Source organism: Amborella trichopoda, chromosome 5 (assembly GCF_054954075.1).
Source record: "Amborella trichopoda isolate Santa Cruz 75 chromosome 5, AtrichopodaSantaCruz75HAP2 v2.0, whole genome shotgun sequence".
In the NCBI taxonomy this organism is placed as follows: domain Eukaryota; kingdom Viridiplantae; phylum Streptophyta; class Magnoliopsida; order Amborellales; family Amborellaceae; genus Amborella; species Amborella trichopoda.
The window spans coordinates 43,545,751-43,571,295 of NC_142340.1; the positions used below are offsets into that span (position 1 = coordinate 43,545,751).

General features: G+C 37.1%; 1 protein-coding gene across 5 annotated transcripts in view; it reads right to left on the bottom strand.

Annotated features, from left to right (window-relative positions):
- Window positions 1-465: 465 nt before the first annotated feature.
- The window catches only part of LOC18432072 (zinc finger FYVE domain protein), a 45,143-nt gene continuing 20,063 nt past the window's right edge, over window positions 466-25,545 (bottom strand). The window contains exons 10-36 of one of the 5 annotated variants that reach the window (XM_011624243.3): window positions 24,820-24,918; window positions 24,671-24,742; window positions 24,348-24,485; window positions 23,557-23,710; window positions 23,091-23,455; window positions 20,722-21,179; window positions 20,269-20,622; window positions 18,421-18,642; window positions 17,689-17,779; window positions 17,400-17,477; window positions 16,946-17,236; window positions 16,389-16,586; window positions 15,781-16,269; window positions 15,449-15,610; window positions 15,040-15,369; window positions 14,886-14,968; window positions 14,584-14,688; window positions 14,045-14,285; window positions 13,328-13,693; window positions 8,058-8,159; window positions 7,710-7,853; window positions 6,282-6,370; window positions 5,206-5,288; window positions 4,879-4,994; window positions 3,890-3,975; window positions 3,187-3,286; window positions 466-926 (exon numbers count right to left, since the gene is read on the bottom strand). In XM_011624243.3, coding sequence (XP_011622545.1) covers window positions 861-926; window positions 3,187-3,286; window positions 3,890-3,975; window positions 4,879-4,994; window positions 5,206-5,288; window positions 6,282-6,370; window positions 7,710-7,853; window positions 8,058-8,159; window positions 13,328-13,693; window positions 14,045-14,285; window positions 14,584-14,688; window positions 14,886-14,968; window positions 15,040-15,369; window positions 15,449-15,610; window positions 15,781-16,269; window positions 16,389-16,586; window positions 16,946-17,236; window positions 17,400-17,477; window positions 17,689-17,779; window positions 18,421-18,642; window positions 20,269-20,622; window positions 20,722-21,179; window positions 23,091-23,455; window positions 23,557-23,710; window positions 24,348-24,485; window positions 24,671-24,742; window positions 24,820-24,918 — 5,082 coding nt within the window. In that variant the 3' untranslated portion in view covers window positions 466-860. Of the gene's footprint in view, window positions 927-3,186; window positions 3,287-3,889; window positions 3,976-4,878; window positions 4,995-5,205; window positions 5,289-6,281; window positions 6,371-7,709; window positions 7,854-8,057; window positions 8,160-13,327; window positions 13,694-14,044; window positions 14,286-14,583; window positions 14,689-14,885; window positions 14,969-15,039; window positions 15,370-15,448; window positions 15,611-15,780; window positions 16,270-16,388; window positions 16,587-16,766; window positions 16,822-16,943; window positions 17,237-17,399; window positions 17,478-17,688; window positions 17,800-18,420; window positions 18,643-20,268; window positions 20,623-20,721; window positions 21,180-23,090; window positions 23,456-23,556; window positions 23,711-24,347; window positions 24,486-24,670; window positions 24,743-24,819; window positions 24,920-25,545 lie in introns of those variants that run through there. The other 4 variants (XM_088868126.1, XR_016056394.1, XR_016056395.1 and 1 more) reach the window with 4 other exon arrangements.

A 25,545-nucleotide genomic window follows, 5' to 3' on the forward strand; every position in this document is an offset into this window, starting at 1 on the left:
TCCAAATAATTGTGACCTTACAATAATTGAGACCTTTTTATACCAACACTTAAAAATACTCATTTTGGTATTTTTAATCCAACACTCGAATTTTCCCATGAACCTCTTGAGAAAAAATGACCCCCACATAATCCATGTCTCTGCTCATCGAAAATAGTAATCACTCTTAAAAGAATTTTCTTATAATTGCAGAAGAATCTCATTTTGGGAGAGGTAATAGGTAAATAAGTGAATATGACATTAATTTTTTAGAAAATCACATATATTATTAGTCTACAAGAAGTTTGTTTTAAAAACCACTGAGAAAACGAACGGGCATCATGATGTGAGGCATCATGGCCACAAACACGTACATCCAACCAATAATCGCGGGCACACACACATAGAGAAACAGAGAGAGTGCACTGAATAAATCATAGAGAAACAGAGAGAGTGCACTGAATAAATTTGTTGGGCTACAAAAGATGATCGCAATAAAATTCGTCTGATATATACTCAATCCGAACCTCCAACCAATCCCAATGAATTGAAATTTACACTCCAAAACAGATAGACATGACGCAGGCCAAACAAAAAATATATGACCAGCTGTAAATAAATGGAAATTAAAAACACACATGTACATATACACATCATTGCAATCAACTTTCTCCCTTCACAATTTCGCTACTTTACACTCACCTATTGCTGAGAATTTCTATGACTCGAATCCCTCGTTTGATCAAAAATCAGGAGCAGGTTTCCAAGGAAATTATTTCTTGGCTCCCAGAAAATCTATCTCCTATTGTGCAAGATGAGCTTTTTGACACAGAATAGAAGCAGCAGATTACACAAAACAAAAGCCTGAAGCATGCATAGCATCACATATACTGAGCCAACCATTGCTTACACATATCAAGTACAGGAAGTGCATTCGTCTGTAATGCCTGCAAAATTGTTTAGAAGATGATAAGAATGTTAGGAAATTTTTTAAGGACAAAGGGGTACTGTAGATTCTCTTAAAATTTATATTCACAGTGGACACGATTTTTATTAATTATTAGAGACTATGAATTAGAAAATCTCTCCACTAGTTAGTAGTCCAAGAGAGTGATTTAAACTGTAAAATTTTAGAGCGTATATTTTTAATTGAAATATGAGGGGAATTTTTTAAATTATCAAACCTGGAAGAAATGCATCATTTAACATTTCAGCCTTTTTCTTTGTCCTAATTTATGAAACACTCAAGGACACGTCGTAATGGGTCAATAGATTTTAGGAGGCAAAAGTTCCAATATTAGCCCTCCATCAAATGATTCAAAAATTCAAAGCAAAGTAGTTTCTAAAAGAAACGCAGGCTCTTCTACAGCAAAATGTAAACTTACCCCCTATGCAAACCCTAGCCATGAGTATTTTTAGGACACCAAATTTTGGGGGGTGTAACCTACTCAAACTAGCAACCAACTGAATGGGCAGTGATTTCATTAAACGGTTGTATCATAGTATAATGCAACCACACTTCTAGAAAACCATGTTTGTGGTATTTGTATGACCAAACATTTTGCACACACACTCTCCTCATCTCAATAATCAATCCCCCAAAAAAAAAAGTCAATTCGAACCCTAGATATGGTCAAAATGAGTCCCCTCCAACAACGAATCTAGACCTTTCATTTGATGAGTTTCAAGATTACAGCCTTTACAACTCAAAATCATTTTTTTCTTTTTTAACATTGTTCATCTAATGATAATAAAGCTATCTAAAAAAATTGGAAAAGAAAAATTCCTTCTAAGGCCTAGATCTAAGCATCTTATCAAAATGGACAGCCTATGTTAATTGGGCTAGAAAAATACTTTCTAGGTTGTGTTTTCAAATTTTTCTTTTTTGCAACTGTTCATTAGAATGAAAAGAGTATATATTTTAAAATTTGGATAAAACAAATGGCCCTAACATGGTTTTTAAAGATTGGTGCATTATATTACTATACAACCATTGCATGAAATCACTATATATATATATATATACTCTGTGTGTGTGTGCGCGCCTCAATACTTACCCTAATAAAAGGGAAATTTATCAAAAATACCCATGAAAAGAACAATGATTGAGTTATAATAGTTGCATATATGTAAATGCTAAATAGCACATCTCTCATGGGTAGTTTGATCAATTTCCCGAGGGGAAAAAATTCCAAAATATACGTCTGCTACTATGCAAAACCCTAGCTATGACCAATGAGTATTTTCAAGACCCCAAATTTTGGGGATCTGCCCCACTCAAACTAGCAAAATAAATAAAATAAATAATACTCACTCTAGCACCATATGCAAAAAGTCACACCCTAGGCATTTACGTACTCAAAATCTTCCACAACACACACACATCTAGTGATTCTAAACTCTAAAGTGGATCCCAAAATTTCAAATGAAGAAAATCCTCTTCATTAGGTCATTTGCTCCATGGAGTGGCAAAAGTTTTCATCATGTGGGAGCATAGTATATTGCGGGATGGGATATTGGTATTTGAAAATAGCAGTATCTCACACAGGTAGTTTTCCTATAGTCACTTTGGTTGTGATGGAGGGGCAAATTTTGGAAACTGCCCATCCATCAATATATGAGCTCTATGATGGGTACCTTGAGGGGCTTTCTGGGAAGTAGGACAAAGGGAATGAGCGAGATGCTAAATATTGAATCCCTTAGGTGTAGTTTGATAAATTTTTTTTTTTTTTTTGGGAGGGGGGAAGTGTTGATGTTTGAAGTTTGATAAATTTCTAATTCATTTCTTTTGTATTGTCTTTTCTTGTTAGGTATCATTCTATCTTCGGCACATTTTTATAATTTGTATAAATTATTAGAAATTAGAGGGTATAAAATTATCAAAACTGCACCACGCTGGTTCCTACTACTTGTGTTTTAAGTATTAAAGGTTATTAAATATTAGAACATAAATTACTAGATTCTACTCTGTTTGTGTGTATTTCCATATCCAATAAAACAAGTCGATACAACTTGCTGAACCTAATCTTGAGCAAGAAAATAAAAGGAGTATCAAAGATTTTTCTTTCTTTTTGCTATTCTCTGGAGTTGGAATAGTGTAAGAAACATGGAACACAAACTGCAATTTTGTACTGAAACAATTAAAAAGAAAAAGCAATCAAGTAATGAAGATTAAGGCTTAGAAAGAGGGAAGAGATGAAAGCAAACCTGATGAGCCACATATTGAACATCAGCCACACTGCCACTTCGAGAAGCAATCTGAAAGGCACTCTTCAAGCGACCGCAAACAACACAAGCCAAAACCTTCCTGTAACGCCAAGACATCTCAATGATGGTTAATCAAATGCATCAAGTGCGCAAAATTGTTCTCGATAAATTATCAGAACATAGAAATCTCGTATGCAACATTTAAAAACCCACAATGTATGAAAAGCTACAGTAGAAAAGTGCAATTGGGATCAGAAAATGCTTCAGAATGCGCCCAACTGTAAAAGATAGAAGAGTATCATCATTCGTTTTAATCTTGTTTCTATAGAAACCCATCTGGCCAAGTTCTTGCTTTAGGATCAATATTTCTCAAGTTGAATTTGTCGAGGATAGAATAATGGCCAATAAGCAGGTTGCTAGAAGTGTATTCTACCCAAGAGATTGTAGCCACTACCAGAACTTTCTTCTTTTTTTTGAATAATCACTACCAGATCTTTCATGCATAATTATCCATGAAGGGGCATTAAGCCATTGATTTGCATACAAGCGTAAGTGTACTTTAGGCCCATACAATCTGCTATCACACCCCTCTTTTCACTGGTTTGATAAAAAAACGGTTAGATCAACCCAGATAACTGTCCTATTTATACTTGTAACTCTTCAGCGGTGCATTTAATCTATCAGAGATGGCATACGGGAATACCTGTGGCTGCTCGATAACATGTCAATGAGTCGATCCGGTCGCTCCCTATGCCTGTTGGCATATACATTGATGGCCGCACCCAACACCTGCATAATTAGACAATCAGGAAACTACTCAAATCATAATCAAATAATCAGGAAAGTACTCAAATCACAGGAATATTACACTTATAATATGCCTGTCGGCATATGCATTGATGGCCGTAGCCAAGACAATAATCAGGAAAGTGATCAGATCACCTTCCTCCCTCCCTCCAGCCTCCCACCCACCTTCCCTCCCACACTTCCTCCTGCCCTCCCACCCCCCTCCTTTCTTGGAATCAACTTGACCATGCAGGCAGTTTACAACTTAGTTTCCCCAAACCACAATTACAGGGGAAGTCTTCATTTCAGATGGACACGTAAAGAAATCATGAAATTGAACATGAAATCCAAAAGAAAACAGTATTTGAATTGCAACTATACGAAAATCTGAAATGGACGGTCAGAAAAACATCAATCTTTCAATTGAGGAAATGGGGCCAAATAGAAACTGAGGAAATTCAACACAGAATTTCATCGGAAACTAAATTTCTGTGGATAATGATCAAAGTCTGGAACCAAACTTTTTAACTTAACATACTTCAAATCCAAAATATGCCAACTAACCATATTTATTTTATAATCCTCTTTTCTTTTTCTTTTCCATGAACACAAATATTTGGAACTCTGGTTGCATGATTTTATGAAAACTCAAACTTTATCTTTCATGTGAACACTTTTTTAAGCTTCATGTGAAAAGACTTCCCTATATTTCTTATCCAGTAGTTATTTTCTTTCATGTGAACACTCTTCCCAATATTTCTTGTCCATTAGTTACTTTCTCTCTCGATTGGCCCCAGTTGAAGAGATGCAATGAATACTTATCGAGAAAAAAGAGATGCAAAGAATAGCTGAAGATGAGATGCATTGAAAGTGAGAGATGCTTCTAAACAGCAATATGAACTTTACCTGGTCCCAGTCATCATCTTCAATGGTGCCTTTGATATACCTAAAAAATTCAGTCAGCTGATTACCCTTTTTCCTTTCTGCTAATGATGCTGCTACGCCGGCATATATATGGACAGCTGCAGAGAAGATTCAAGGTCAAAATAACCAAGGAAAACAAAGTACTGGGTGAGGCATAGACTTCTACAGTGTCAAACCAACACCACGAGGAAAAGAAAAACACAAGGTTCTGGCTTTAGAAAGATAACGAAGAGCTAAAAAAAAAGATGAATTATCATACAACTAAAATTATGATGAATGGATTACAAAAGAATGAATTGTCATATGTACCAGGAAGATTGAATTCATAGATTACTTGGCAAGCCAGGTCAAAATTCCTTTCAGCAAGTGTCTCTGCAACCTCACATCTTCTCCTGCATTGAAGTAAGGCTGTCAAACCTTCTCTTAATCAAAAACAATAAAGTAGCGAGTATTCAATATTAAGCATAGCATGTATACAGTATTAAGCATATGTAATATTATTTTTCAGTAATTAAGTAATATAAGTAGATAAGTACATGGACGTTTTTAATATTTTTACAAATGTTAAATGTTCTCAGTCATTACGTCTCACAGAATCTTTGTCTCCAAACGAAGAGCTAAAGTTGACATCATTTAGGAGAAGGAAGTGTCTTCTTGGTATACAATATCTAAGTATCTATGATGAACATGTTTTTCAATTCACAAAATCCCATTACCTATCAAAAAAAACGATGAAGGAAATACCACTACATTCTTAGAGTTACCAGTTTCAAAAAAAAAAATATTATTCTTTAATTAATATTAATATGTCATCTGCTCTAAACCACAGTATCAAGAATCTGGAAAGCACCTTCCCTTTTGGATTTCACAGACAAACACAGTTAAAGTTTTCTAGAGAAGTCTAGCTGTTGACTAAAGGTTGTTCCAGGGCTCCACCCCGCATTTGAACATATGACCTATTAAGAAAAAAGAGAGTAATTTAACTCCTAAATTGACATCATATGGCCCCTCATCAGCCTCAGTTTATCTTCACAAAGACGACCAGGCAGCAGGTTGGCATTTAGGACCAACATTTGCATGGGAGAACCAACAATTAAGTCGAGCAAGTTCACCAGAAGTAACAGACAACAGGATCCTTCCACAGTCACTCTCACATTTATATATAAATATGCAGCATAAAAATAAATGCTGGGAATTACAAATTAGAACTGGTAAAGAATTTGTGAACCCACCAGAAATTCATGATAAAAAAGGCCTTACATATTACAACCAAAAAGAAGATTAAAAAACATAACAAATCCAAAAGAAATTGCTTCCACGATAACTACTAATTATACAATCACTTTCGTACCATGAACTCTAAAATCATAACATATTAGGCCCACCTGAAAGTTTCAGGATCGTTAGGATTTCCGAAAAGAGAGTGCTTCCATGGTGGTCCATCAGACTCATTGAAGGACCTCACTACATCCATCTGAACAAGGACACATCCATAAATCAGTTTTACATGAGACAAACCAATATAAGCCACCACAACATCACCTCGAAGAAAGCTATCCATGCCAACAAATCTGCACTTCGCACTTTGCACTTTGCACATTGTTGAACTACCATTCGCAGAGAATTTTTTTTTTGTTATTAAATTTTCCAAACCTAGGCCTCATATATCATAGTCGACAATCTATATGGGACGTAAAGTTTTTTGAACAGTATCTGGGATGTAAAGTTCCAGAATAATCCAGAAGTAATGTGGTATTTCTATAGTACAGTGCACAAGCAAACGAACATTTCATGGTTCCTTATATGAAGTCTATACATCTCTGCTGATTTGTATGCCTTATAAAGGTTGCCATCAAATTAATAAGATTCCACATTTCTCACAAAATCGGCTTGTTGAGGTATTTCCTTAGTTTTCTAATTTCTTTTGTACTTTTTACATTTATTCAAACATTCCAACCCACATCTAGATCACTTAGTGGATTAGATCAGCCCAATCACAGCTTTGCAACATCAAAAGCAATATAAGTGTGTTCAAGTCAAAGCACTTAAACACCTTTTTCATAAAATCCTGAAGTATTGTTCAACACTAAATCAATAATTATGATTCCAATTGCAAGAAAAAAAAAGTCTCATGAGATAATAGTTTGCTTACACAATGGCAAAAACTAGTTTTTAACCAATTAATATTTATTGCAATATATCAAGATTCCATATAATTACTGAAAAAATCTTTCATTTTCTATAATGGAATACTAAAAAACATGATTGAAAATGAGATAGATGGCCTTCTTAAAATACCCAACGTTTCAAAATAAGGATCGGTGGGGCAGATTGTTCACCCACAAATCCATGTTAGGTCACTCGATCGGTAATCCGGATCGGGTCTAGATTGGTCTGAATTGGTGATCCAAAAAAATGTTTTAAACAAATTAAAGTTGAGAGTTAAGAGGCATAAATAAGAGAGAGAGAGAGAGAGAGAGAGAGAGAGAGAGAGAGAGTTACGAAAATAAGCAAAAAAAAAAATTTAAAAAAAAAAAAATTAAGATAGGGGTTTATACGCTGGTGATATAGGGTAGACCTACTAAACCATTAAATAATCTTTAAAAAAAAAGATTTTTTGGTGGCTTTTTTTTTGTTTGAGGAGCGGTGGTCTAGGGGGAAACCGGGCCAAGAACCATACCATCCCGGAACCGATTTGGTTCTGATCGATTCCCATTTGGATTGGCAATCCTAGACAAAAATCGCCAGGTTTTTAAACACTGAAGAATCCTATAAAATATATGTATATAAGGCTCAGTTGAAGGCAACCATACTTGTATAGCGACACGTGCAGAGAATTTAACAAGCCCTTCTTCAGTAAGCTTCTCGGAGGCACTCTTTCCACGAACACCCTTGGAAATGAGCTTTGTGGACTCTCCTGCTTTGTGTCGTGCAGATAGACCTTCTACAAAGTGCATCTGTAACAAGCTCAAAAATACAATAAGGGAGGCTCCCAATGGCAATGTTAGGGTGAGCAACGAGTTTATAAGCATGATGAAGTTAGAAAAAATATGCTAAAACTTAACAATTTCATACAAATTTATGTCAATAAAAGAAAAAGAAAGTAGATTTTGTCTTTCACTATGTATGATCATTGAACAAAACGAAGACCTCCAACTCACCTTCGCATGCTCTAGATGTCTTAGAGCTTCCTCCTGAGAAGCAGAGTTCATAAACAACTGAACACAACAAAGTCCAGCAGCTACATGATCCTTCTTGAGAACCTAATCCATCACGACAATTTATGAAACATTATACATCATAAATAATGCATAAGCTCAACATCTTGGAAAAGAAAAATAATTTTAAACAGTTACGATAATGATATGCACAATAACAAAAAGCAAACCATTAAAGAGAAAATTATCTGAAGTACTAAAAATACTATTGGACTTTTTCTTTTTTTTTTTTTTTGGAGTTCTTTTGCTTTTTTTTTTAGTTCTAAAGGCTCTTTAAAATTAGCCGGACAAAGATAGAGTATCTGGAATGCGAGCTTAATAATAATAGGAGCAAAGACAAGTAATTAAGATTGACAGCTAAGAAACACAAAATAGAGCGCATTTTCGATACCTTGGGTCGATAATCCAGGAAAATCAGAAATTGAGGAAGATGTCACAGATAGAATTAAAGCTGGGAGGGCGAAGTGGAGATGTGCAACCAGAGTTTTATGTGATCGCCACACCAATGAAGCGAAAGAGCAAGTTCTATACGACAACTGTGAGACCAGCTTTATTTTATGGGACGGAATGTTGGGCGGTCAAAAAAACAACATACCCATGGAATGAGTATAGTTGAGATGAAGATGTTGAGATGAATGAGTGGCAAGACAAGAAAGAATAGAATCCGAGATAAATACATTTGGGAGAATTTAGGTTTGGCACAATACACAATAAGATGAGAGAAAGTAGAATTAAGTGGATTGGCCATGTGTGGTACAGGCCCAGTACAACACCTGTTACGAGGTGCGAGTTAGTTCAAGTGGAAGGCTAAAAATGGGCAAAACGAAGGCCTAAAAGGATATAGTTGAAAGTAGTGAGAAAACATATGAGGACTTGTAGCCTCACTGAGGGTATGGCCCTTAATAGAGCAGAATGGCAGACCAGGATTTGTGTAGCCAACCCCAATTAATTGGGAAAAGGCTATGATGATGATAATGTTGATGAGATGATAATCTGCATTTCAGAATTATTTCATAAGCTTGTAATTGCCAATGCTAGACAAAATTGTGCAGAGTACAGATGGTTAGCACCTTGTTACTCACTTCAAGATGTGATAATTTTATTGAACAAACAAAAACAATTGAAAAATCATATGCATGTTGAAGCATGGGGCATTAAAAAATGGAATTTACCTAAGAAGATAGCGTATCTACACAACATAGGGCTACCATTCAAAATGGGTAAAAAAAAAAAAGAGGCAAATTAAACATAAATGTTTTAGACCTCATTTTCATAAATAACTACCACAACCCAAAATTACAAAGGAACTTTATACATGGAACAATACAGCATCATATGTCCATGCAAACAGTAACAGAAAATCAAACTTGAAATGAGATTCCAAATTCAAACCATGCACTTATGGACTTGCAGTGGTCATGCCAGCATGTTAGACTTACAAAACCTCACTCATTTATCATGAAAAAATAACGCAGATAAGGTTCCACTGATTATTGTCAGGTTCTTCATCAGATACTCTTTTTTTACTGAAAGTTCTCCATTAAACCACATGGAACCCAGAGGATAGAGAATATGATTACAATAGTCCCTAGGGCATGATTTGATGACAGTTTTGGGTTGATCAGTTTAGATTTTAGAAACTATATCATTCTGCTCATACATCTAAAAATTGCATGAAAATACATGAAAACTATGGCATAATGAACTCGGTATTTCAAGCTCAGCCAATACTCATATTCCTTCCAAATCTAGCATTCTCAAGTAATAAGCTGTTTGCCATGTTATTTTCACGTCTGCTACCCCAACCAACTGTCCATTTCAGAAAAATAAACAGTTGGAACAATACATCTTCCTAATAATAAGAATCAGTGTAAGCAAAAGTGGCCCAGGTGCGGAACTCGCCCCCTGGATGAACCAAGTAACACATGAGAGTTTGAGTCAACTCTCCCGACACCGTGCCGAGCAGCCCAATGAGCCAAAAAAAAAGAGAGAATTGTGAAAAAACAGAAAATCCAAAAAAATGTAAAAACAAAACCAAAAAAGGAAAAATAACATGGAATATGAACAAAAAAATTGATGATATTGCCATAACAATTTTAAAAAAATCTGAAAAAAGAGGGAAACAAGAAAAATAACAAATACAAAAGAATAAAAAGTATGTACAATATTAATCATAAATACAATTTACTTAGTTAGAAATAAACCATTTTATGAATTCAAAATTGAATAAAATGAAACTCACCCAAAATTTTGAAGCCAATTTCCCAATCTTCGAGCTTAGGGCATATTGATTCCTCCATCCACATAAATGTTGGGGTTTGTGGCCTTTAAAGGCCGTGAGAGCATGTAAGACATTTATAGTGGATTCTTCACTTCAATAAGAGTGTGCACTGTTTGATTGACCAAGGGTTAGGCAGTATAAGACCCTGGTCATGTCCAAAACCATGGCATGGGACATGTCCAAAACCATGGCATGGGACACTAGTGAAAAGAGTTTACAAAAGGTCATCTGTTGTTGAGGTTGGAGAGATGCCCATGGATAGTTTTTAGGCCCGGAGAGCTATGTGGTCTCCTGTATACAAATGTAGGCCAGTGAAAGCAAGCACTAAATTCTCAACAAATTTCTGAACGACATGTACATATGATAGCCACATTACCAAGAAGCAACCCTGAAAAGAGATATGTGTACATGTGCATGAAGAGAGGCCCCCTCACACTATAATGATATGTGCTTAACTTGCTCTAAGGGGTGGAGCTGTAATTCACATTTCGGGATCGTGGTTCCATTGTTTATTGGCCAGCTTTGACAAGCCAATCATAAGCTCCTGACAAGTTTGTCGGTCATGGGTTTTGTTGAGTCAGTCTGAGAAGACAATTGTGAATCACAGTCACTGGGTCGGGTCGAGTTGCCTTATAGTCACTTGGTTTTGTCCCATTGTTACCATTCTACTTCTAGATATTTTATTTTCAATATTAGAAATATTTCTATAAATTTTAGAAATTTTTCAGAATTTGAAAACTATTTCTGTTGTAATTTCCTTGAAAAAGGGCACTTTCAAAATTATATGACTAAGGATGGGCACATGTGGGACCCTTGGATCCTGCCCCGCATGTGTACCACACCCCCTGGGTGGGGCGTGGGGCCCATAGGGGCCACATGTCACCCACAGGGGAGGCACCCCCCCAAGGGGGCTCCTCTCTTCTCTCTTATTTATTCATTTAGCTCTTGTTAATTAAAAATGTTTTAAGTTTGCTTAGTTAGATAATCTTTTAAAAGAAAAGAAAAGATCATGCATGCCTATTTTTGTGGGAGTTGGTTTTAACCAAGAAATATTAGTTCGACTTCCTACAATTAAAAATAAATTTAGAAGTTCTAAAAATTTTCGTAAATTGGTCTAATGCTAATTAAACTAGAAGTAGATATGGGTCAAATATTAACGGGATAAAGTTCCTCATATGCCTCCCAAAATCATGATGGCTGACTTATGGGAGAGATGACTCCAATTTATTCTCTCTCACCTCACATATTTCCTAACTTCCTGTTGGTCAAGGTGAGTTATTGGATAGGCATACCTCGGATGGTCTTGAGGTCTAAATTAGGAGGTGTACCCCCTCTCATTACCCATAATTAGGAGCCTCTTACTCACCTAATTCTCTCTCTCCTTCACAACCTAATTCTCTTCCTCTCTCTCTCTCTCATCTCGATAGTGCCCGTCTCCCCTCTGTCTCACCATTAGTGGCACGCCATCCTTAGACAAATTAAACGCCATCCTTAGACAAATTAAAGAGGGTGGCACGCTTAACCCTAATTAGGGTTTTGTAGAGAGAGGACTAGTCTAACCCTAGAAAAATGGAGATGTTTTTTTGAGGCATGCCCTAATATACTCTTTAGAAGCCTAGATTAAGAGGTAGTGCCTAAGGAAGCTAACTAGCTATAAAACTTCATAGAGACCAATAAGATTAAAGTACATCATTGTTCAAGAAATCGAGTGTGAGGGGTACCAAGACCTATGAGGATGACCCTAAGCATAATCGAGTGAATCTTCCCTGCTATTTATTTTTGTCCGTCATATTTCCATATTTACTGTGACTTTTCAAGAATATTAGTTGTACTCAATGTGTTAGAGGAAGATTGTTTTTTATTCCTGGATTGTGTTTATTTATTGTGGCAATAAAAGAAAAGGTCCTAAGTTGTTTTTAGGGTTTTGATTTTCTTTTACAATAGTGCATTGTAGCACTTGCAACTGGAATTCATATTCAATAATAAAGAAAAAAAATTATTTTAAAGCCTTGAATTCCACATAGCCACTTCTTTTAGTAAAGACTTCCTCAGATCACCCCATATCAAACCCAAATTTGAGTTCGGATCTAGGTGATCCGAGCTCTTGAAAAATTCAAAAGAATACTAAATCCAAACTTGAAATCTCACAAATCCAGGACCTTTTTTTGTCCCTTTTCTTATATGAGAGACAAGCCAATGATGGAATGACACCCCAAAAACACACAGAGACCAAATCCATCAAAGATTGACCAACCTGTGTGAAGAAATCACAACTTGTTTCATAATCAGGGAAGCCTACATTGCAATCTTTGATCTCCAAGTCCATCAAATTTTATTGTTTTTGCTCAAATCTGATCTATCAAGTATATAAATTTTCAAAAAAAGAATCTATTGGCAAATTTGACCTCAAACGCATGAGCTTTGGGCCCAAAATATGAACAGAAAGGGGCGTGGATTTCAACCGGCTTCATATTTCAGTCACTCTTGAAAAAGGTCAAACTCGGGCGAATTTAGGCAACTCGCCCGAGTTCTTGGTACTCATTTGAGTTGCTACAGTACTCACTTGAGCACTGCATGCCTTTTCATATACACCCAAGGTTGGGGGTTCGAGCCCAAGCCAACCAGGTTAAGTCCAAGTCGGCAGACACTAATAAGATTAGTTCATCATTTGTTTCTCAATTTATTCTGATGCATGAAGAATGGCACACAGGATATCAAATTCAACTAGAAGAGATCTATATTACAAACAGATTCCAAAATTATTGTATACGACCTCATGCTACATTTTAAAGACTACTTTTAAAATTATAGAATTCGCAGAAGAAATTTTTATAGCATGGCTTCTCATTGAATCTATCTGAACTAGCGTCGATAAAACATTAATGTTATCTCAACTTCAACCGTAATAGTCAGGGAAAAACTACTTTAATACCTGAAACTTATAGAGAAAATTGAAATGGCGATGAGTTTCACAATAATTGCATATGCGGGTAAGAGCAGCAGCTGTGTAGTGGCTAACCACAGCTTCATGCGATGCAGCAGATGCATTTCTTGTTCCAATGACATTCTCTAGCACAAACATGGCACCATATCCAACACATAAGTCACATAGATCCTCAATGGTTCCATAATCAGTTCCTAAAGGGTCTGGCCTTTGAGGTGATGAAGATTGAGTCGCTGTCCCATGTGCCGATGGTTGAGCAGGTACGGGGATAGCATTTGGAGGAAAGAAGAGCAAACAAGCATCAACATAGTGACCATGTCTGAACATGAAACTGAGCATTTCCTGCCGTGCATACTGTATTACACAACAAACAGAAATTCATGTCAAAAATGAGTATCAAGTCAGATAGAAAAAGGACGTTCATGCAGATATATCATTATAACCCAAACATCAAAAAGAATGCTAAACAATCTAAGACAGAAACACGTGACCCAGAGAGTTTTCCTACATGTTAAAAAAACATCCCAAAAAAAAGAGAATCACAAAAATAGTTATGAAGAAACACAATTAAGGGTTCCACTACATCAACTTACACAAGTGGCTCATTCCTTCAAGTCCCCGCCGGATAAGCAAATTTTAAGTTCATTTACCAACAGGTTCAAAGATAATAGAAACTTGTGAAGCACTTGAGGCAAATTAGCTTACTTCTTGCAAATAGTTGATGCACTCCACGTATCTGATGTTGTCGTTGTCCAAGTTGCTGCGAGGACCATCCTCAAAGTTCACCGAATTTGACAGCACAGCATGACTATTTGTAGCTTCCTGAGATCGTCTTGACCTCTCAGACCGAGGGAAAGTAGATGGCATGTATAGAACATTGAGATATGAATCCGCAGAAAGAGAATCATCCAAGATTGTTGGGGCACTTTTTGCCAAATGCTCATACCTGACAGTCAAATGTCAACTTTTATTGCTGGTTCAAACCCAAAACTCGAACAAATATTGTTTTAGAACTGATGTTTGTATTTGAAAATAATACAAACGAACCCACATAAAATATGAAAGTTCAAGTATCTTTTTGTGGTACAACTAGGTTTCTGCCATATAATGTCCCTATCTGTTCATGTAGTAGATTGGCCCGATGCCAATATTCATCTTTGACATAAAATCAAATACATCCAACCAAGTACGAAGATCAGCCTGCTATCCCTCATAAACAGTACATAAGTGCATTGATTTCTTACATTGAACGGACAGATGAGACATCTACTGGAGGGCCAGACTCCATTGTATTGATGATCTCAATAATAACAGGAGCAGGATCACCCTTGTGCAATTGAAGAGCTTGCCTGAATGCAATAAGTAATACAAGGTCAGTATGTCCACAATTCTAAGCAAGGTACTGCCCAATTTTAAGCAAGATACTGCCTTAACAGCACCTTCGCAAAAGTTCCATGAATTATATACTCACTACTACCAACAGCTAAAAAGGCACAAAATCTAAGTGAAAAAAAGAAGCTAAAATAACATGCAATCTTGCACATACTTGAACTTCACACGGGCTTGGGCATAATGTTCCATTCGATTCAGAGCATGGCCCCAAGCACTCCAGACAGGAAAAGTATCAATCTGAAAAAACCATATCATTAGGTGACCAATAGAGGCAACATTAGTCAAATCATGTGGTTGCAGATGTATACCTTGCACTTTTTGCATGTATATACAGCCATGCTATATCGTTCATCTCCAATTAACCTGTCACGAAGATGAGCTGATGATTCCTTGTCAGCAATATCATCAAGTGAAGCGACAATCCCTGACCCCAAAAGACTTTGAAGTAACTCGGCACGCCCAAGCCAGATATCAGCCTGTGATACAAGTTCTGACAGCTCATCTGTGCACTGACTACTGATGCTAGAACTGCCAGCATCAGAGGATACATCATCAGCTTCTCTACTTCGATCTGAAGTGCTAGACAAATCACTACTCCCAACAAGTTTTCTCAGATGAGACCTAGCATGAACTAGTGCCTGAAAATGTATATCAAGATAAATATTATCAGTATTTTTAATGAAAAAAGAAAAGAAAATCAGTCTGAAAATCAAATACCTGAACAAAAGTTTCAGTTGCATGATAAGCTCGTCCAACTTTTTCCATGGATGAATGCAAGGGGAGTTGCTGGGAGCTCAACACATTCCTCATCTGGGTAATGCACAACTCTAGAGCGCCTTTAGCTGAAACCAATTCATCTGAGCATAGAGAGAGCAGTGCCTAACAATAATATTGAACCCGAATCTCAGAGATCTTACAGGGGGGGAAATTTGCATGAAAATTTCAGTTGAATCAGCTTTAAGAGATACTATGATTGAAGACACCGTGAAATTTGTTGCATGTTAAAGCTAAACAATAATAGAAAGAGAAAATAGATTCCAAATCCGTACTTCGAAAAGTATGATATCAGGAGCGCTTTCATATTGGTGAGACATGCGAACAGCATCGTCCTTACTTGGATCTCCAGTGAGTATCCAACCCTCAGCTGTAGCAATAGAAGGAAGTCGTTCCTGACTATCACCAGAATGAAAGGATACACGGTCCTCTTGGATACCAGCCATTGCTTCCCAAGTAGCTCTCTCTGATGGAGAAAACCCTGAGCTTTTCCTTTTCTTTTGGGTTTCCTTAGGTGCAACTTTGTTACCAGTATCTCGAGGAGCCCAAGAGAAAGCCCTACGGGCCTCTCTCTGTAGGTTGCTAAGGCTATTACCAATATTTGACTTAGGTGGTACGCCACTTCGACCTCTTTGTTTTGTTTTTGAGGCCGCAATGCGGTATCTTTGCTCACCTAATGGGGGAGTCACATTGACAGCTATTGCTTTTGCTGAATATTTAAGAATCAGATCATTGTCACACAAAGAAGGGAACTCCTTCAAGATCTGCACAAGCAAATGCAATTTCAGGATTCTAACTCAAAAAAGGTACTAGGAGGAAATGCCTGATTTGGATCCTGATAGTTGAGGTAAATTTTAAGTTACAACAGGGAGGAGCACAGTACCAATGAAGCAGACTGAAGTTGTTTCCTCATCAAGAGAACTTCCAGTATTAAATGAGGGTGTTCATGAAGTGATGAACACCGTTGCTGCCATGGCAAAGGCAAAACTGCTAGCACGCGAAGACCCAAAGCCCAAGAATTAAGACGTGAGATCTCGACGTCTGACAAATTCCCAGCCCGTCGCTTCAAGAAAAAGTGAACCTTCATTGCACAAGAAAAGAAAAAAAGACATCAGACTGAGGAACAAACATATTCAAGGGAAAGTAGAATTCAACCCAGACGAACAAAATAACAATGCCGGCACAGGGGTTATAATCATCCAAGCATTGGGTTGCTCAGTGATGGAAGGTTGGTCAGTGTTGGAGAGGGAATGGCACATACAATTGAATCAGTGACAAGTTTGGTGGGACCCACCCTCCCTCAATCACCGTCAAACCTATTAATGGAGCAGTAATAACCTTATGAACAGGCTGCTATCATGAACATATGGATCGTATTGTATTCCATACATCCAAAAACATATAAATGCATCAATAAGTTTAAGGGAATTGAGACTACACAAGAAGCTGCTTTGAACGCAGACTTGGTAACTGCTGCATGGCACCCATAGCAACTGGAAGAGCATCATCAGAATCACGTAAAGATGAAAGAAATCTTGAAGCCTCAGCTGGGCCTCCCCCATTTACAGGATCAGCAGTAAGAAGCTTGACAAGTTGTCGGCCCTGTAGTTCTCTTCGCAAATCTATGGATAAAGAAGCACTTTCTGCAACTTCAAGGGCCGCAGATACAGCTCCCTTTCCAGCAAGTCTAAGTGCCAAACCTTCGGGATCCTCCTTGCAATCAGCTTCGACCTATAATTAATATCGGTCAAAAGAACAACATCCTTTAGAAATTCGAATGAATAAAATAAAGGAACAATTAAAGCCTTAGATGTATCAGAAAGAGCCTTTCAAATATTTGGATCTATTCAAGGTGATGTAACAACTCTTTACAGACAATGAGAGTGTTTTCAACCTCTTGCCAGCTGCTGTATTGATCATCTGAACACCAAATGTGATTGTATCTCTGCAAAGCTTGTCGCATTTGCATGACCTGATTATGCAGGAAAAAGCAGTCAGTTTAGGAGCCAAGACTTGTTCATGACTTATGTACTTATCAGACAATAGTTATCTGCAGATGGTAAGGACGAAGTAACATCATATTGTGACATGCTGGCAAGGATTATGTACCAGAAAAGCCTTGAATATGACCAAAAATATGAAGGACATAGGGTAGGTGATATTTGACGCTGTGACAGAGGTACCTCAGTTTTAAGTGGATCATCCGCAGTCAAATGACAACTGCACATCGTGAGGACATCCAAGGCTGCATCTAGTTCCCACCTGTGCACGTACCTGAATTCGGAAAAGCACATCTGTGGATAGTTCGAATATGGATTAACAAAAAAAAAAACAATAGGCAAGACAGCATATATTGCAGGAGGAATCTATGCTGGAAAAAAAAATTAACACTGTGGTCAGCATGATCATGCTTCATTAGCAAAGCAACCCAGGTCTTGATAAACAGACACCAGCATTTTTAAAAAACCAGGACTTCCTGATAAATTGATTTCTAAAATAAAAGGATGGAATAAGAAGACCATCCATCAGATCACCATCATCTAGATAGAGCAAACATGATAGCGATAAACAGACAGCAACATATTTTGCTTCAAATGCAATTCCTTTACATAACTAACATTAAAGTTGTACTTTATATTTACATAATCATGTTATTGGTACAAAAATACAAACAGGTATAATAACATGTCAGTAAAAGCAAGTGGAACTTATCATATAACGAATAATGCAAACTTCATCTGTTTACACATGCACCATCTGCAGATAACAAATGTCCTGTGTCCCTTATTGCAGTAAATCTACCAGATTAGAAGAAAATGAATGATGTAATATTACTGCCACCGTAGACAAATTGATGCATAGAGATTTACGACATAAGCAATAAGGAAAGTACAGCGAGAACAAGGATTACGCACTTGAGTGCAAGTGTAGCAGCTAGTCGTTTATCTTTTAGCCGCAAACAATACTGCCAACTATTGCTACCGAAGTTATGTCCTCCATAGACCGGAAGTCCTGAAGCTGACATATTTTCCTCTCCACGTTCAACAAGAAGCTGCAGTAATCGATCAGAGGCTCCATTTCGCAAACAACGATCAGAAAGAGCCAGCGCATCCATCAATTTCCCATCATTAATTAGTCTGTAAAAATAATATTTCGCAAAATGGTTATCCTAAGCCAAACATTCCTTCTTTCAAATTAACACCCTTGGAACTATAGAAGTGACACAGAGAGTATGAAGGAAAATTAAAGGAACAGCAAAAATCAGCAATAACAGAGAAAAAGCATAATTCTAAAACAAGCCAAGAGATGAACTTTCTTATTCCATAAAATAAAATTCATTCCAGTAACATAGGTTTCCCACAATGTGAAGTGCCACGTTTTATAAGCCTATGATATCCTAAATTAACTTAAGATCCAAGTAAACAATTTCACTAATGTAGAATGACGAAACGACGTAAACTTGAAGGCAAAAAGACAAAATGAAAGAAAAAAAGAAAGTAAACGACTCATTATACCTCTAAACAAAATTAAAAATTGCAGAAATACCCATCCTAACAGTGACCAAAGAATCGTACCATAAATACTAACATGTGAATAGTACTATGAACATTACTTGAGAATAGTAAAAAAAAAAAAATAGAAGAGAATAGTAAAAAAAAAAAAATAGAAACTAAGTGTTGAGGATTAACCCTATTTAATAATTCCTAAAAATTAACCAAATAAAAATAAAACACACACTTACGCCCATGAAATTAAAAAAATAAATCAATTTTCTGAATTATCTAGTTCTCAATCTGCATCAGTAACTAATGTCCATTTCTTTTTATACTATAGTAAACTTTACTTCAAACAATAAATAAATAGAAGCCAAATTTCACTCATCCATATGACTACTCAGCTGCATCACTTCAAAATTCATGCAAATTTAAAAAATTAAAAATAAAATTACTGAAATAAACTACAGAAAAACTCAAACAAATGTCAAAAGATCTCAAGAAACATTAGGGTGCAATACAGAACTTGTGTCAACATAGAGTGACTCAGGAAGAACCTTTATTTGGCAAGCAAGTACTGAAGCAAGAAATTGTAACTCATGGAAGGAGAAATGAATCAAAATAAATTTTCTAGTATAAGGTTTCTCGTTTTGGTTGATTGGCTAGTATATAGACAGTCAGAAAATGTACTGAAGAATACTCATGAAAGGAACATTTCCAAAAGACATCATTAGATATAAGCATTAGTTTCCAATGCAACAATAAAGATATCACTAGCTGCAAGGTTCTTGGAACTATAAAGTTTCTCTTTTTTGGTTGATTGGCTAGGATATAGACAGTCAGAAAATGTGCTGATGAATACTCATGAAAGGAACATTTCCAAAAGACATCATTAGATATAAGCATTAGTTTCCAATGCAAAAATAAAGATATCACTAGCTGCAAGGTTCTTGGTTCCATGTGGCCAATATAACCACAACAGCAACATATATCACCAAAAATCTGTACATGGAATAAACAATATTCCATAACAACTGCACCACGGGCGATTTTCAGAGGATATAAATGCTGCCGAATATGGTAACACCAATATGGCCATTTTCACACCTAATACTAAATGGAAAGAAAGATACAAGCAGAGGTAATGAAAGGACATACAAATTGAATCAATGTGATGATAGATTCAGTGAAAAATTTTTGTAAGAAAATAAAAATAAATTGACCAATTAATGTAAACTCGCCCTGTTTGGAAGGTTCTATCAAGCATACCTCTCTACAGCTTCTTCATATGGCCCTTCATTCTCCCAATCAAAAGAAAGAAAAACTGTCCTATCAGAATCAAAACTCTCTGATCTCTGCAGGTCTTGCTTAGTACCAGAAGCTGCAAACTCCTTTTTATCAAACTCTGAGACAGATACAGAAGCATGAGCGCCTACTGCTCCATAACCATCATCTTCCACTTCTGATTCCGTATCACTGTCAGGTTCCCGTAATCGTTTCACCAAAGTTTTGGACCCAGCTGTAGATTTGCCAGTTTCAGCCATACGTTTGGTTATAATAGCAGATTCGGTTACTCTATGAAGGTTGGACTGCATTTGTATCCATCGATTCAAAGTTGGATATCTGGTTATCAAACAAGGCCTTATTTCATTTAAGAATAGCACTTTAAGATAAAGTAACATATGATCTCCCCAACACCAGAGATTCCACGAAATATGTTACCTGTAAGACTGATCAAGTGCGAACTCATAAAACAACCTGTCAGCATCAGATGGTTGTGTTATTGAACCATGCGAGCTACTGGATCCCAATGATTCAGAGCCACTGGATAATATGGTACTCCCAAAGACACAAGCCAATACAGCTCGAACAGGTGACAGTGTTGCCAAGTGCTTCACTATATTAAGCTGAAGAGGATAGAGTGGGACTCCAGGTATTAATGATGAGGAAGAACTAGGCTGAGCCTCTACAGAAGAGTGAGAATGAATTTTGTTCTCAAGACTCATCATCGGATAGGCTGGTAGAACAGGAATGCAGGCCCAGCCATGACCAGACCTCGGAGGGAAGACTGGAGGAACACAAGCTGATATAACTTCATGAACAAGGTCCGCACCCATAATATCAGCTACCTTTCCAGCTGCATCAGCACTGCCTCGCTCAAAAACCAGACGAGTTAAAAGCTGCAAAATTTAACATCTTTAACATCAACCTATTGACAGAAAAGGAGTCATATGAAAATCATAGATTTTCAGACTATTATACAGAAGTCAACAAACATGACTATCTCACAATGTGTTCTGAGTGATGGATCAACAAAAATAACCAACCAAAACAACTCCTTGCAGTACATAAAGATTAGAGAAACCTCTTTAAAGAAACCAATCAAAATATCATTGTCTAGAATGCGAGCACTACTGGGTATTATATTTCACAGCCAAAAACTGTGAAACAAATTCTCATCGCAATCTGCCAAAAAGCATAACTACAATGAATGACATAGTAACTCGTGTAATACTCCACCATTCTAAAGAATTTAACCCAAGCACAGTGATCTTCAATTAATAAATCCAAGTTCAATTCTTCTGCTCATGATGTGGTGAATAATGCATCTCCATGGTGACTAACAAGTCAGTAGTGCAAGAGACTTTCTAGTTTCTAGGCAGCATGAACCATGTCATGTAAAACCACTGTTTCAAGACTCGGCCGCGACTCGGACCCAAGCAAATAACTCAGCCTCGCCGTATGGGCGAGGCGAGTTTGGCCCGAGTACACTGTGCGTGAGTTATTAATATGTTATATATAATGACGTGCCAATTTTTAACATGAACATTCAAGTAAAGCACTGGTTTGTGTGCATTCTTATGGTCCATGATGGTGAGGGTTCGAATCCCCCAATAATCATCCGTTCTTTTTCTTTTTCGTTTTTTTTTTAAGAAAAAACAGGAGTTAAATAAATTGTCCAGGAAGAGGATTCGAACCTAACACCTCTTACAAAGGGGTACTCTAAGAGCATACCACTTTAACCAACACGCCACAGGAATTTCTTTGTAAACAAAAGTATTTATGTATCCCTATACTACCTTATAAAAAAAATAGAAAACAAAAATTGAAAATGAGTGGGTTCAGGATTTGAGCCAAAATCATCCCACATGGAGGAATCCCAAGGGCGGTGGACCTGACCATCAGGTCATTTAATGCTCAATGTCATAAACACGTATGATATAATATATATAAATTAACTTTTGTGATGATTTTTTTATTTTTTTAACTTGAACTGTACTCTGGGGAGTTACTCGGACTCGACCAAGTAACTCGGCTCAGGCAAGGGCCAAGTCGATTTTCTGAACACTTTGTTAAACCATAGAAATTGGTTAACCGTCTTTGGGCATAAAGTGCTTAAAGTGCTCTTGTTCAGAGCAATCAATGCTAACATGGGCCAATAGGAACTCATAAAAAACGTGTGCAACGCAAGGACTTGAAAGCAAAACAAAGGCAACCAGAATTTCACAAAACGAAAAGGCACTTATATGAGTTGAAAAGGTATATAAGCTGTCAAATGGACATGTTTGGTTCACTCCCAATAAGCATGTTTCTACTCCAGATGCAGTTTCACGCTCCCAAGGGCTGTGATTTCCAAGTAATTCCTCTATCAATCCCATCCAAAATTGGCTTCCGACTTTCACTGTAGTACTCACACTCCAGCTCCCACCATGGAACTGGATATCCTAAGGTTTATTCTACAACATCATAATATCAGATCATGAGGTTTCTGATCAAGATGCACTATAGCAGCAGCCAATCATATTTCATGTTAATAGGAAATTTCAAGGCCATACGAACTTTCTCTGGGGAACAAAGCAACCGAAAACATCAAGGAATTTATGATAGCATAATTTCAAAAAAAAAAGTTGAAGCTACAGAAATGCACCCCATGCTCAAGTCAATGTTGATAATTCAACACGTCTGTTTCCAAACAAAATAAACTAGGCAATTTCAATCAGCGGAATCAATTTCAACTGCAACGATTTCAGTGATGGACACTTAATTTTAAAGGGCACCATTAATAGGACAAAAATGAAAGAACTACTGACATCTTTAGGCCACTCATATATGAGAGAGAAAAAGTTGAAATCATGAGTAGTATCGACTCCATCGACTATATCACCAATCGTTGCAATGTAGAGGATAAATGCAGAAAGATATGTGGCCGGTTTCGAACTTAGGGGACCATATAATCTTTTATTCACATCTTTCAAATCATAATCAGTTGGATCAGTACTACTTTCCACAGCTGCTGTGCTGTGAGAGTTAGATTTCACAGTCCTAAGACCAAGGCCAAGAATTCCATCCTTCTCAGAACCCAAGCTTACTGTAGATTCCACATAGGAGCTCTCTTTAGATGAGCTTTCATCCATTTCTTCATCAGCGACAGCTTTTACAAGATTGTGCAGCTTCCCTGCAAATTTATTTCAGATAATCATTTGCCAATACACATAATAACCCAAATACGGCATAAAGTAAATTCTAGATACTACAGAACCACTTTGTAAACCCCACCACTCAAAAACTGCCGCTTTCCCTTGTGAGCATCCTCAATCATCTGATGCAAAATGGCAAGAGCTCGCTGCCTTTGTCCTTGCCTGTTACTCTCACTTGAAGGAGATACAACCATATCACCTCTGAGAATTGCTTGAAGGGACGGAAATTTACTCTGGAACATCAAGTACAAATATTTTCCCAAAAAGCATCAAGTAGAAATATTGAGATGGCATTCTCTTATCATACAATGATAAGAACTCAATTAAGTAAACATGAATGAAGTATAAGAACAAATTATTAGACATGAAGTGAACTATAACAGAACCACAATATTCTTCTCATTTCTATGAAATATTTAAAAGTATTCTTCAGCTGAGCCAAAGCAAACCCAATTGCAGCTGCGGCTCAAGTTAGAGGATACAGTACAAACACAACCATCAAGGAACAAAAGTACTTCATGCATGATTTCTAGCATAATATGCAACCATAATGGTAAACGTACTGTGTACTCAGAAAACAGCATTAAATCATGAAATGTATGATAACTCAGAATGAAATAAGGAACTTTTATATACAGTAATGTTCGATGTTCAAACACTTCCTTCCCATAAGCAAGTTTCCTCGAAATGAAGGTGGAAGTCTATTGTTTTGTCCTTTTGAATAGAAAACTAATTGAAACATGGGTCCAGCTGCACTCCTCATCATGTAGATTATAATTAAAAACAATGCAAAGAATGCCAAACAGCAAAGCATTTCACCAAGAATTTTACTGAGAAGAATAACATGTATCAGCAATATGGAAAACCAACCTGATCTAAGAAATCATGAAGACGCTTAAGGACACGCCTTGTCACAGTAATAATACATGCTTCTTGGACCTGATCCCAGTATGTCGAGCCTTTCTTTGGAGCACCACCTGGAAATATCTGTGACAGCAAGGTCTGTGCCTGCACATTCAAGAAGCTCAACTAACAGGTTATGCTTCTGATAATACATCTAGAATGAGCATCCAAAAGCTGTCAATGCTCAAGAAAATACATAATACTTTATCGCGGGAAAAGAGGAGCATGGTTTATTTGAAATAAAGAATTTATATTCTTCTTATCTGTTTAGAGGGAAGCAATTATCTTGCCTGGTGTAGTAGTTGACTACACATATGAACCGACTTAGCTGTAGTTGCAGCTACATCAATACAAAGAAGAACCTGAAAATATTGAGACACATTAGGATATCCAGATGGTTACAAGCAGAGAAGGCATCATATCCATTAAGCGGACTTACTGTAGCTAAAGGACCCAACTGGGAACAAAAGGACGAAAAGTCCAGTTCATGATCGCCACCTGGAATTCCCTCAGCAACACGAGAAACCACATCTTCAACCTGGTTGAAAGATGAAACTCATTTATTTTTCCATTTCAAAGTCTCGATTATTGCAACACATAATTGCATATTGAAAATGTACATAAATGGGATAGATGAAGTCATTGAGGAGTCACAATAAACCGTTATACCTATACTTGATGTACTGTCAATCGAATAATGTAACTGTCAAGTAATTCAACTGTTATGTGTACAGAATAACAATTTTTAGAGATGGATATCAATTTTAAAACTTGAACTAGTGCATACAAATGCTGTCCACATATCAGTGATTTAAAAAGCGGACTGCCCAACGCCTGGGTGGCTGCCAAGGCGGTCCAAAAGGCCTGGGCGCATCGCCCAGGCCTAGTGGATATCCATGGGCACCCACATAGGTGCCCGGGAACCCGCCTAGGTGGCCACCTGAACCTGCCTAGGCGGTGGCCCAAGGCCTGGGCCCCACCCAGGGGCGAAAATGGCCCTCATGGAGCGCATTTTTGGGTCATTTTTTAATATTAAAGGGGCAAAATTATGGGTTTTACGTTCATTTGAAACCTAAAGCCCATTAGAGCCTATTTTAGAGAGAGAAAACCCCAAAAAAAATTTCTTTCTACACCCAAGTTCTGGGCGCCCACCTAGCGCTTTTTG